General features: G+C 43.0%; 1 protein-coding gene across 3 annotated transcripts in view; it reads right to left on the bottom strand.

Moving 5' to 3' along the window:
- SPATA48 (spermatogenesis associated 48) overlaps positions 1-14,319 on the bottom strand; it is a 52,259-nt gene that overhangs the window by 10,848 nt on the left and 27,092 nt on the right. For all 3 annotated transcript variants that reach the window (XM_042927561.1, XM_042927560.1, XM_042927562.1), the window contains exons 4-7: positions 10,924-11,062; positions 8,984-9,051; positions 5,218-5,259; positions 3,891-3,998 (exon numbers count right to left, since the gene is read on the bottom strand). In XM_042927561.1, the coding sequence (XP_042783495.1) occupies positions 3,891-3,998; positions 5,218-5,259; positions 8,984-9,051; positions 10,924-11,062 (357 nt within the window). The remainder of the gene's footprint in view (positions 1-3,890; positions 3,999-5,217; positions 5,260-8,983; positions 9,052-10,923; positions 11,063-14,319) is intronic.

Raw genomic sequence — 14,319 nt, 5'->3', positions numbered from 1 at the left:
GGCAGAAGTGTCGGCTGGCCAGCGTAAGGAACTACTATTCATAGCCCCATTCTCTAACCTGGATTGTGGTAAGGCTTTGGGGGTTTTTTGTTTGTTAAAGGTGCCACACGCCACAGCAACGGGCAGGAAGGCACCCCCCCCCCCCCCATACACACACCCTCTTCCATGTCAGACCTTGGCCAGCACCTGCCTGGGGATCCATTTTGGACAAGTGCTCGTTATTTGCAAAGGCTTCATCGCAGGGATGATTGGGTGAAGAAACAGTAAATGTGAAACCCTGCAAAGTTCTGAAATGAAGGATTACAGCCTAGTGGAAGACAGCCCAGTCGGGGGGCGGTGGGGGGTGCCTGGCTGCTTTAGGAAAACAGGCCAGCGGTGTCCGGAAAGCATCAGGCGTGGGGGCGGAAGGCACGGGTTCATGGCCAGCTCGTCTCCAGTGGGCTCTCCCACCAGGGCATGCGTGTCTCCTCCCCTGCGCCTCAGTTTCCTTGTTGGTAAGACAAGGGGCTGGACCAGGTGAGATGCAGGACAGGGTACCCCAGGAGCTCCAACAGCTGGTCCACTGCAAACCCATTTCCAGCCGCTCTCTCCATTTTCTCAGGAAAGGGCAGGGTTTTGGATTTTGGATCCTGACTTCGCACAGGCTGTTCCATAGCACGCCGATAGTTATGTGCTTCGAGTATGCTTTTGTAAGACAGTTTGGTCCTATTTTTTATCATCACTAATTTTTCTGTATTTTTTTTTTCCTGTAATGATCAGATCTGGTTCTACAATAGCTTTTAAGCTTTTTTTTTTTTTTTTTTTTTTTTTTTAACGATGAGTACAATCACCAGCAATTTGAAAACCCCGGCCATGTCAGATGGCTTGGTAGCCAGGAAACAAAATCAATTAATGAGGGAAGTTTGACAAACCTTTGCTCTTTTCTGGGAGATCGGTGATGCCAGCAATGGAACCACCTGAACTAGGAGTCGGTGGCCTTGACTGTCTGAAACGTGGTTTCATATTTCCACCATGACTAAGTATCATGAATTGTGGGGAGAATCCTAAAAATAATATCAGGAAGACATTTTTCTTTAAGAAAGTTTATGATGAGAAAGTAAAGGAAGAGTGATACTTGCTTTTGAATAGGACGGTGCTTCCACATCCTCTCCTTAGCACAAAGTTAGTAAGTTTATATGTTTCTGGGTTTTGGATTTTATGCAAATGGCATCATATTGAATTGCCTTTCGGCTCAATGCGGTATCGTAACATCAACAAAATGTTTTATGGGGCACCTGGGTGGCTCAGTCGGTTAGGTATCTGACTCTTGATCTTGGCTTAGGTCATGATCTCAGGGTTCGTGAGTTCAAGCCCTGTGTCGGGATCCGTGCTGACAGTGGGATTCTCCATCTCCTTCTTTCTGCCCCTCCCTTGCATGGGGTCTCTCTCTTTCTCTCTCTCAAAATAAATAAATAAAACTTAAAAAAATATATTTTGTTTAGACATCTACATGTATGTAGTAAAACTACAAAACAAAGTAAGGAAAAGCACAAAGACTCGTGGCTTCTGGGTTGGGAAGCGGGATCTGGTTGGTGAGGCTGGGAGGCACCCACACATGGCTTAGAAGTCATTAGTAAAGTACTAAAATAGTCAAATACTATTTCTTTAGCGAGGCAGGAGAACACATACTTTTATTTGTTATTTCACTTTATATGTTACCTATGACACTACATATTTATGTATCTATTAATATTTCATAATAAAAGTGAAAACCATTTCTTTGTGTTAAAAGGTTAAGAGGACCTTAAACATGGAAACCGGATTCGAAACAAACTTTGCGAGCCTAGTGGCCCTCTAGTGGCCAAATCGGACAAGTGCAACCAACGTCTTCAATTTCTTTTCCGGGAGCCACGCTTAATTTCACTTCCTCAGAAACAGAAATCCACAGCAAGCCGAGGTAGACCGGCCCAAAGTTATTCAGGCTAAATAGGATGTTTTACATCAAATTCTTACAATGCTTGCCAAACCCCTCTTCATTCTCTTGGAGGAATGACCCAAGAGAATATGTTTGGATTCTTTGGCCAGCATGTCTCATAAAATGTTGCAGAATTTAAAGGCACATTTCAAAAGAAAAAAACAAAATAAATCTTTAGACCTTTAGACCTGTAGGATATTTTTAAGGTGGTTCCATCCTCATATCCTTTTAAAATCTTTAGAATTACTCTGTTTAATAGCAGTAACTCCCTTGCAAAATTTATGGAAGAATCACACCAACTGATCCTTCCTCAAGACTCAGCTCAGACGTCACACGCATCCCATGTGTCTCACGAGTGAAAGTGACCTCTCTGTGCTACTGAGCTTCGAAAACGCTAAGCTAACTTTTGGGGGGAGTTCTTTCATCCTGCTTTTTATCGTAATTATTTGTGTACAGCGTTTATCTGCCCTTCAGATTCTTAAGCTACGTGAGGGCCAAGTCTTTGTCTTTTGTATCTTTATGTTAACCACAGTTCTTAACACAGTGCCTGGAGCATTTTACAGGCTCTCTTGCCTTTTCCTTTGGGTGTGTTATGTAGAGAGTTAAGTGAGATAAGTTACACAACTATATTTTAACACCAAAGTTAGATTCGAAACATACTTCATAGTTTGCCCAAGTGGTCAAAAACTTTACATAGTCCGAAAAGGTAACAGGGACATTTAAGACCATTGTGGGAGACGGCATTGCTTAAATTTAACCGGCAACAGAGTAAGTTCCAAGGACAGCTGGTGCGAAATGCAACTTGTTTGTCTCATGGGAGCAACTGATGTTTAAAAAACAAACAAGGAATCAATTAACATTGAAAATACTGTCGTAGTTCACACTTTGGCTTTGCATGAAATCTGCAAGTTTGTCTGTCTCTCCCCGCAGAAACTGCTGGGATAATATCCATGGCAGTCAGCAACTCAGTGGCTCATGAAAAGAGCACAGGATTTCAACTTTCAGCTGTATCTGGTGAGTCCTAGGGAAGTGACTGACCTCTGAGCCCCCATATTCCCATTGGTGAAAGCAAATATATATGTATATATATGTATATATAGATATATATAGATTATACATAAACACATTATATATATAGCTTAAAATAGTATACATTAAATGTAGTTATATATTATATATTAAATATATTTTGTATTTATTTTATATAAGATATATACTATGTACAATATATTATATAATATGATATATGTTTTATATATAAAGTTATATGTCATCTTATAAATTTCATATATAATATATTATAAATTATGAGTTATATATTATAACTTTATGTTATATCCTTATGTATAATATATTGTATATCGTAAATTATAAGTTATACATGATCACTTTTAAATTATATTATATCATATCAAATTAAATTTTTATATATAATATATATTACATGTTATAAGTTATATATTATATAAGTATATTATATAGAAAAATATATTGTTGTATATATTATTTGTATATTATAAAATATAGATGATATAATATACTTATACCATATATAATATTTTGTATATTATGAAATATATAAATTTTAAATATACAAAATATTTAAAATATATAAAATATATATTTATAAAATATTTAAATTTTATAATATATGAAATGTCTTTATAGCTTATGTGAATATATTTTTTACATGCATGCAAAACATGGAATATTAGATACATTACATTATTGTGCATCAAGGCGCCCCGGTCCGTCAGTGCACAGAATTATGATCTCATTTGTGGGGAGCTACATTTCTTTTGGGACAGCAGGCGTCTTTCTTCTTAAACTACATTCGATGGCAGGCCATCTTGTATTCCCTCATTTATGATAAAGCCCATCACCATGTTTCACCCCAAATGGCACTATAAGGGGAGTAATTACAAGTGGAACTCACCGACTTGTGTTTGTATAAAGAATCCTGGAGCCCCGAGGCTTGGCGAGAGATGTGATGTCTCCAAAGGGGTTGTCAACATCATCGGCATTTGTAGACTGCACACAACCCCTGTTTGCGTGACAAGAAAAGAAAACGTGTGTTTCTTCATAAGAAAAACAGAAGAAGAGGTAAACAGTGCCCTAACATTCAAAGGGAATCTTATTTGCTAAAATCGGTGAAAAACTGAAACAACAACAACAGCAACAATAATAATAATAACCATGATGATAGAACAATTTGCCTTAAAAAACTATGAAAAGAGATTTCCTCTTTTACAGAGTAACACCTGCCAGGCTCTTGTGATCTGAAGTTTGGGCCAGAGTGAGAGGAACAGGTGGGTTGTGTTCTTGTGCAAAGAAAGAAGCTGTTTGTGCAGCCCAGGAAGGCTCCTTCACAGGAGGCTGGCCCCGGGGGGCAAGGCAGGGACCGGCATCCGCCAGAACCAACTGGGCTCCTGTTGGAGATGGGAACCTGGGCAGGTGCCCGGGAATCCGGGGCGCCCAGCCATGTGCCTTCAGGGCCCTGAGACAAGGCGGAGGTGCTGTCAGCCAGAGGGCGTAGTGTCCTTGTCCCATTGCTGGGGCCACTAGTTGGAAAGAGTAGTCAGCTCCATCGTAGGGCAGAAGAGGCAACAGTAATGGTGGCAGCAAGGGCAAAGATTAAAGGCCCAGGACCTCCATTTTCTTGGATTTACTCTGTTCCAAGGCACCATGACCTGAAGGTTTATGCTCCTCCCGTATTCCTGTGTTGAAATCCTAATGTCCAAAGGTGACGGGAGCAGGAGGTGTGAGGAGCTCAGGTCACGAGGGCGAAGCCATCGGGAGTGGGATTAGGGGGCCCACACAGCCCTACTACTGTGAGGACACGGTGAGAAGTCTTGCGACTTCTCCATGGAGAGCCACATTTAAACTCAGAAGAAAAAGGAGACACATTTTCCCGTACTTAGTGTTAGGGAGCACGTCGTATCTTCCGCATCGAGTATAAAAGCCTTTCTGGTTGACAACACCCAATATTAGGAGCATCCAGGGTATTTTACTTCATAAAATAACCAATTTGGGGAAACAGAAAAAATGCCGCTCCCCCTTTCTTTCTTTTATCATAATCTTTAACAAATCTGTGATGAAAGTCCTGACATTAAGCAGGCTCTGGGCTGGCAAAACGTTAGAACTCTGTTCGAAAGTATAAATTGTCTTAAACAATAAATTACAGACATGACTGAGCTGAAAGCAATTACAATTTAGATGTAAATCTAGTAATTTTTAAAACATTAAGAAACGGTATCACTTACGTATAAAGAGGGATGTATTTGCTTCTGGAACTTGGGCTCACACTTAGAGAAAGAGAAAATGTGCACAATGCAATTAGTGATGTTCACTTAATAAGCATCCAAGGGTTACAGTATTTCTCTTATTGATACCTCCTGGGATTTAATCTCTTTGGAGATACCTCCTGGGAATTAACCTCTAAAAGTTTGTAATGTAGGGGCACCTGGGTGGCTCAGTCAGGTAAGCATCCGACTCGGGATTTTGGCTCAAGTCATGATTCCACAGTTGTGAGTTCAAACCCCATGTTGGGTTCTGTGTTGGCAGTGTGGAGTCTGCTTGGGATTCTCTCTCTCCCTCTCGGCCCCTCCCTAGCTCGCTCTCTCTCTCTCTCTCTCTTTCAAAGTAAATAAATAAACTTAAATAAAATAAAATAAAATAACATAAAATAAAATAAAATAACATAAAATAAGATAAAATAAGATAAAATAAAATAAAATAAAATAAAATAAAATAAAATAAAATAATAACATAAAAGTTTGCAATGGTAAACAGAGGTGATTTAAAGATGTAGTTTTAAGTGAAAAGCCAAAGCAGGATAAACTGACTCCAAGTGTCATGGACACACATGTCTTTGCTTGCTCTCTTTTTTTTTTTTTTTTAATTTTTTTCAATCTTTATTTTTGAGAGAGAGAGACAGCATGTGAGCAGGGGAGGAGCAGAGAGAGAGGGAGACACAGAATCCGAAGCAGGCTCCAGGCTCTGAGCTGTCAGCACAGAGCCCGACACCGGGCTTGAACCCACGAACTGTGAGATCATGACCTGAGCCGAAGTCGGACGCCCAACTGACTGAGCCACCCAGGTGCCCCTTTGGTTGCTCTCTTTAGCCCTATTTCAGAGGCTCCCCTCTTGGGTTACCCCCACCCCCTATTTTTTAAGGAGGCTTCACACTTAGCACAGAGCCCAACATGGGGCTTCAGCTCATGACCCTGAGATCAATGCCTGAGCTGAGATCAAGAGTCAGACACTTAACCGCTTAACCGACTGAGCCACCCAGGCGCCCCCTAGGTTTCCCTTTTGCTGCACACCTCCTTAGTGATTGGTGGGGCAATATTTGGCAAAGCCCCTGGTTTGCTGAGACACAGAATCTTCACGTTGAGTGGATCCTACTGACCATCCAGTCTAATCCTCCATGGTGGAGATGAAACGGCCATAGCACGGAGTTCAGTGACTTGCACAAGATCCCCGTTATTTACAGCCTCACAAGGAACTCCAGGTCTGTTTTGTATTTTTCCCACACCCACCCCAGAATCAGCCATTTCTCCAAGGGTCTCACAATTTCTTTGATCGGAGAATGGTGATTCAAAGCCAGCATGTGGGTGCTAGGTATGGTTGTGGCTGCTGGGGTGTCCCTGCTCCCAGGTCCTCTGAGCGGACAGAGCTAGGGATGGGTGGATGTGTAGGAATCTGTGTATACCCGCATATTTATGTCTATTTCTGTATCTGCTATCTGTGTTAAAGTAAACGTGAGTTCACAGGATACGTCCTGATCATCTCTTAGCCTTTCTCCCCTACTTACCCGTATTTCCTCCTGACAGCGTGAAACTTGCCTCCTGTTACCCACCAAAAGTTTCATTTTGTTCAACCCTATATGTCAGAAGTATTAGAATCACCAACCCACTTCCCTGCGGGAACACACCCTGCGGGTACACACGTACCACCTGGAGTATAGCGCTTATATGCCATGCATTCCTTTTGTCTTTAGCCTTACATTTTTCGGTCAAAATACTATTTCCAAATTTACTAGGGCCCAGCCTTTTTTAAGACCACCCAGTTTTGCCCCCATCCACTCAAGTGTAGTCATGTCATTTATTTGTAGCACAGATTCATTTGTCACAATCTGCATTCCATCCTGGATTCCCCCAGCACCCTGGGCAGGAATGTATGTAGATACGTATCGGTGTTTCCATGTACGTACTTAGTTCACGTTGCCTTCAGTAAACTTTGTTCTTTGTGGTGGTTAGTTCTCTGGGTTTCACAAACACAAGAGTCATGTGGCCACCATCACAGAACCATACAGAACAGTTCATGACCCTAAATGTTCCCCTTATAGGCTCTCCATGCACATCCCTTTCCCCCTTCCCAACTCCTGGCCGCCATTTTTCTATCCCCTTCCTGTGGTTTTGCCTTTTCTAAATGTCATATAAATGGAGTCATACAATATGTGACCTTTTCAGTGTGGCTATTTTCACTGAGCAAAATGCATTTAAGATTCACACACACCGGGGCGCCTGGGTGGCTCAGTCGGTTGAGTTCGACTCAGGTCATGATCTCGAGGTCCATGAGTTCGAGCCCGACGTCGGGCTCTGTGCCGAGAGCTCGGAGCCTGGAGCCTCGTTCAGATTCTGTGTCTCCCTCTCTCTGGCCCTCCCTTGCTTGTGCTCTGTCTCTGTCTTATAACTCTCTCTCTATTAAGAACAAATAAACATTAAAATATTGGTTGTATACTCATGTATATGTTTATCCAGTGTATACTTTTCCACTGGCCTGTTGAAAGATACGTTTGTTGTTTCTAGGTTTTGGCACTATGAGCATAGCCGCAGAAACATTCCCATACAGGTTTTAGTGTGGGACCCTCAGTGCAACCTTTGCATAGACGAAGGTTGCAGGATGAGCGGCATTCTTGAAAGTTCAGAGATGTGGCCTACCGACTAAGACATAAAGCTTTTCATTCATCGGATGGTTTCTTATTTAAAAAATGCAATGATTCATACAAACCGGAATACAAATTTTTATCATCTGCGTGAGTGATCTGCCATTTCACCACATGATGTAAATAAGATGCTAATAAGGTATTTTTGTTAGCGCTCATGTAATGTAAGAACGGGTACCAATGCCTTCCATCTTTATTCTTTTAAAAGATATTTGAATATGATCACCAGCAACATCAGCTTGCTTTGTTTTCGAGAGTCTTATATTTTTTGAGTGTCATACTCTTTTTTAAAAAAATGACTGCCGTTCAACATATACACTGGAATTTATTTTTTATATTGGGATGTTTTACACATTGGCAAAACATATTTTAAACGATCCTTATCAAGAAAATTACACATTATTTTTAGAATACGGCTCGGCAAAATCTAAGTTTGCTGACAAGACAACATTTTTCTCAATATTGTCACTATTTGTAACAGTAGACGCGGCAGTTCAACTCGATTATAATTTGGCACATTTTCACCTCATCTTTTTTTTTTTTTACTGATATAAAAATTCATTTTTAAAGGACAATTTATTTTTAAATAGTTGTGGTATATTTCATAGTCTAAATTTTAAGGAGGTGTAAGAAAAGGCAGACAGGTATCGCTGAGCAACTGAGACAGATTTGGGTTCTCTTTCCTGTCCCAGAGATGGAAGTCTGAGGTCTCTGGAATATTCTCCAGAGGATACGCCCCTCAGCCCCTCTCTCACCCGTGGGCTGGAGCACCAGACATATTTTTTTTAAATTTTTTTAAATGTTTATTTATTTTTGAGACAGAAAGAGACAGAGCATGAGCAGAGGAGGGGCAGAGAGAGAGGAAGACACAGAATCTGAAGCAGGCTCCAGGCTCTGAGCTGTCAGCACAGAGCCCAACATGGGGCTTGAACTCGCAGACCACAAGATCAAGACCTGAGCCGAAGTCGGACGCTCAACCGACTGAGCCACCCAGGCACCCCATGGAGCACCAGATATATTAATGAAAAGATGTTTTAGTGAAAAATTTAGTAACGAGATCATGAGGAGATAAAACTTACAAAGTCACTGGCTTGATGGGTACCAAGAAAGATCTTGTTTGAAATCTGTCCCAGAGTCCACCAACCATCTAAAATGGGCATCAAAATGAAGGACATAGTTAATGAACAAGTTACCGTAAATTCTCGTATATAATCTCCAGCGCTCTTAACAGTCCCCAGCGCATCAATGGTAAGCCCCAGGCTCCCAACAGAACGCACTCCCCAAGCATCCTTAACACTTTGGGGGTTTGCCCCAGAGCCCCTCTGGTCTCTGCTCTGCTCTCAGACCCACAGTTTCCTGGTTTGTTTTTCCACAGCTGGAATCTGCCTCATCCAACTCCTTTGGATTGAAGTCCTGAAAAAGGTCTCATTTTTTTGTTTTTGACATTTTAATTTATTTTTGAAAGAGAGAGAGATAGAGCATGAGTGGGGAGGGGGCAGAGAGAGAGAGAGAGAGAGACACAGAATCTGAAGCAGGCTCCAGGCTCCGAGCTGTCAGCACAGAGCCCGATGGGGGGGCTCGAACCCCCAAACTGTGAGATGGTGACCTGAGCCAGAGTCGGATGTTTAACCAACCAAGCCACCCATGTGCCCCAGAAAAGGTCTCATTTTTGTTTTCATCCCAGAGATTATGTTTCACTTGGATCCACCTAGGTTCACTCTCTGCAGCCCCAGGCTGGTCTCCCCTTTTCAGTCCTGCCCAGACCCTGAGCTTTGAACCTCATCTTGCCGGGGAGAACTTCCGATCCTGGTATGATTAATTAAATGCCAAAGATACGTTGAAAAAGTGACCAATTTTCAAAAGATGTAAAAATATTTTAAAGTAGGTGAGAGATTCTTAAAAACAGCCGTAAGAATCAAGGCACGTGCGAATCCCGTGCCGAGACTTTATATTATTGTAGCCATGTTTTTCCTCTCTCGCTGCCATTTTTCTCTATAAAAGCCAAAAAAGTTTTTCCAAATAATGTGGGCTTCTCACCCTGTGGTTCATGAACCTCTTAAGAGCCCCTGGTTAGAACCGTATGTCAATAGAATAATCTTCCTCTTTAGTGCTATGCTATTTTACATCGGAAAGAGCTACATTATGAGAGGTGGCCCCAGTGCTTGTCAGACTTCTGCAGGGCGAGGAACAGAACCAAAGGAAGAGAGGTCAATGGAAGGAGGAGCTAGATGCTTTGCAGGCACAGAGCAGGGACATCTAATCCAGGGTTGGAAAGGTAAAAGTGAGGTCCAAGATAACACCTGAAAGATTCACGGGATTTAGCCTGGAAAAAATGGAATACTGAAGGCAACGGAGCCCTGTTTGCAAAACAACATGGCGTGTTGAGGAAGAGCATGGCCCATGAGGACTCCACTGAGGTTCCGCGTAGAAAGTGACGCGGTAGAGCGCGGTGTGGGGGTGGGACTGGAGAAGCAAGAGGAACACAATGTCGGGGGGTGGGGCGGGGGGGGAAGAGGGGAGGCTGAGTGGGGGCAAATAATAGAACTGGAGACATGGCCTGTCAAGGAGTGTGGCTTTCACTTCATAAAAGTGATGCGTTGGCTCAGTTGGTTGAGCATCCAAGTCCTTGATCTCGACTGAGGTCATGATCTCACGATTCGTGAGATCGAGCCCTGTGTCCGGCTCCGCACTGTCATGGAGCCTGCTTGGGATTCTCTCTCTCTCTCTCTCTCTCTCTCTCTCTCTCTGCCCCTCCCTCGCTTGTGCCGTGTGCTCTTTCTCTTTCTCAAAATAAATAAACTTTAGAAAAAAGTCCAACATAGACAATGTTAAAATATCAAAACAGGGAACTCAGTTCCATAAGTGTACATATTTATGCGTGCTTTCCATATTTCTTACAATAGAATGAGTATTAAAGTTTTGGACTTCAGCTTAGAAATAAATGCATGGTTGCGAAAATGCAACTTTATATATAGGAAAAGGAATGATGCCTGTGCAATTAAGGTCCCTGATCACTGACCTGGGTTATTGCTGGTACCCCTTCATATCTTTTCCGTGTAAAGCACTGTGAAATCGGGTCAGCAGCTTTTTCCACCGTTGTTTCTTCTGGATCGAGTTTTGGTGGTAGCATCTTATCCCAAGGAACAACTTCATAAGCTCTGTGAAATTAAATAATGATATTTTATGAAAAATGCATATTGCAATTGGTATGAGTCATCGTGGTCTCATGGCAGGCAGGTAACTCTAAGGTGTCCCCCAAGATTCCTGCCCCCCAGGGGTACATATCATATATAACTACCTCCCGTCTGGCGTGGGCAGAGCGGGTAAGTATGACAAGAGATCACTCCTGCGATACTTTGTATGGCAACTTTATATGGCAAAGGGATTGTGCCCATGCGATTAAGGCCCCTAACTGGTTGACTTTGAGTGAATCCAAAGGTGGGCTTTCCTAACTAGGTCTGACCTAAACAGGTGCCTCCTAAAAAGAGACAAGAACACATCAGACACTCTTCAGCTGTCCTTGAAGACACATCTCACGAGCCCAGCAGCTGGAACGAATGGAATTCTGCCAACAATCTCAGTGCTCCTGGGAGACAAGGATCCAGCCCCCTCTGACTCTCCAATTCTAGCCTGAGAAACCCCAAGTCTTGAACCCCGTTGGGGCACGCTTACATTCTGACCACAGTCTTATGGTCTAAAGCTGATTTATGTGTGGTCATCTGCTATACAGCAGTGGAAAACCAATGCACCTATTTATATACATCTTATAGTTGACAAAAAAGAAAAATCATTTGACCTTCGCAGCAGAGCCGAAAGACCATTAACAAATAAACAAACGATGGCTTAGAGAATGGAATTTGTTTGCTCAAGGTCGCTCAGCTACTGGTGCTCGACGTCAGGTTGCAAATGCAGATTATCTGCCTCTGAAGAGTGAGCCGCGTTCTTGTTGTCCCACCACACCAATGGTACAAGGAGTCCAGCCATCTTAGTAAGTGCGAGGATTGTATACGTAGGATTTGGATCTAAAGGTACCATCTTTAGATGGTATTTCAAGTTTTGAAAGTTCTGCTCTTTTTGACAGATATACATGACCGATGCAGTGAAATAGACTCCAAACAAATATTTATTTGGAAATTACTATATTTCAAGCACTGTGCTAGGTGCTTGGGATAAAAGAGCAGATAAGAAACAACATACAGGGGCTCCTGGGTGGCTCAGTCGGTTAAGTGTCTGACTCCGGCTCAGGTCATGATCTCACAGTTCATGGGTTCAAGCCCCATGTCAGGCTCTGTGCTGACAGCTCAGAGCCTGGAGCCTGCTTCGGATTCTGTGTCTCCCTCTCTCTCTGCCCCTACCTGCCCCCCTCAAAAATAAATAAACATTCAAAAAAATACAATAGGGGATAAAATCAAAAGCCAGAGAGGAAATCAGAGGCCATTTAGTTGTAATCCTTCATTTTTAAGATGAGAAAATTGAGGGCCCAAAAGACTGTAGGCTGCCAAAGCCCCAGAGATGGCAGGTAGAACCGGGGATCTCACCACCAGCCCCCAGGCTGTCGACATCTTCTCCAGAGCTCTTTTCTCAACTTGCTCTATGGTTCCAGAATCCAGCTCCATATCATGTATTTCTTCTTTTTTCAATGTCAATGAAGTTTATTTGGCTTTTTTGAGTAGTGCTCTTAAAGCATCGCAGCTTGGTAAACAGTATAAATTAGTACGGTCATCTTCATTAGAACAGTCATACGAATTAGTACAGTCATTTGTTTTCTCATGAGTTGCTAAAAAGATGCAGCCTATTTTTTTTTAACGTTTATTTTAATTTTGGGAGGCTGAGAGAGAGAGAGAGAGAATGAACGGGGGAGGGGCAGAGAGAGAGGAGACACAGAATCCGAAGCAAGCTCCGGGCTCTGAGCTGTCAGCACAGAGCCCGACACGGGGCTCAAACGCACGGACCGTAAGATCATGACCTGAGCCGAAGTCAGATACTTGACCGACCAAGCCACCCAGGTGCCCCAAGATCCAGCCTATTTTAACAGGATAGATATTTTTACCACTTGGAATTAATGAAGGCTCACACACGAACAACGTTCTTTGTAAGGAAAATAAGAAGCTGTGGCCGAGATACCAATGAAAAGAACTGTGCGGAAATGAAGGTTCCCGTACTTTTTGAAGTCGTTTTACAATGGGGAGACAATGCACGTGATCTTGTTGCAAACTTGCCATACAGACTTGTAACACCCATGGTCTACACAAGCGATTCAGGCCAGGGGGCGCTGACTTCAGACAATGCGGCATCCTAATCCCAACAACGAGTTAGCAATTTTGCTGACTCATTATCTGTTGTAGGCTGAAATAGGGGTTAGAACGAAAATCATCCCTAATTAAAAACTGGCACTGTTCACAGAAAAAAAAAAAAAGTAGGATTTTGCCTTTGAATCTGCAAGTGTATGTTCAAATCGAATTTGCCTCTCCTCCCCCCAGCTCAGCCGCAAAACGGGCTTGAGGTAACATTCTTTACAAAGCGTTCATTTTCAACTCGATGCAAGCTAAGCAAAGATGATTGAAACCCAAGCTTGCACAACGGACGGGTATCTCCCAGAACATTTCTTAGGCACAAAACACACAAGAGGAAGGGCTACTCAGTGACATTTTCATGAACAAAATGGCATCATGTTCGTCAACAAATACCCCGATGCTGCTTTCTTCTGCTAGCAAGAGTTGCAGAGAAAGAGAGAGAGAGAGAGAGAAAGCATGATTCTGATTTTGATCCCACGTTTCTTATATACTCTTTATATTTTTATAAGCCGCCTGGGAAAATATCCGATCATATGTATATTTCATGAGCCTGTTGGGTGCTGGGTGTGCCATCGGTAGGAAAGAAAACCACGAAGCTGGAATCTGCAGCACGTCAGTGGGGTTCAGCACAGCGTCGGGAGGGAGGGGTTGGGGAGGCGGGTGGAGTGCTTTGCTGGGTGCACACACATCCTTGTCGGTTCTCCACTCTCTGTGGCCCTGCTGACTTCAAAAAGCCCACTGGGCAATTGCAATCACCCCTTCCCAGTGCTCGTCGTACTTGGCCATTTGCAGTTTCACTCCCTACACCCTTTGCGTGCCTGCCAGTTCACACCTGTCTCTAGGCCATGACCCCCCCCCCCCGCCCCAACACACACACACACTTATTTCTCTAGCTTGGACCTTTCTCCCAAACCCTAGACCCACACACCCCACTGCCTACTTGCCTTAGCCACTTGGATGTCTCATGAACATCTTTATATTCAGCACTTCTAAAATGCGCTTCTGACCTTTCCTTCCGAACCCGCTCCCCTGCTTCCAACCGTGTTGAAGGAATGGCAATCAATCTCATGTCCATCTGGCTGCTTAGCCCGAAGCCTTGGAATTGTTCTTGACTCCTATTT

The sequence above is a fragment of the Panthera leo genome, chromosome A2 (assembly GCF_018350215.1).
Source record: "Panthera leo isolate Ple1 chromosome A2, P.leo_Ple1_pat1.1, whole genome shotgun sequence".
NCBI classification, from domain to species: domain Eukaryota; kingdom Metazoa; phylum Chordata; class Mammalia; order Carnivora; family Felidae; genus Panthera; species Panthera leo.
The sequence above is the reverse complement of the archived record's forward strand: the minus strand, read 5'-3'. Positions and strand labels throughout refer to the sequence as shown.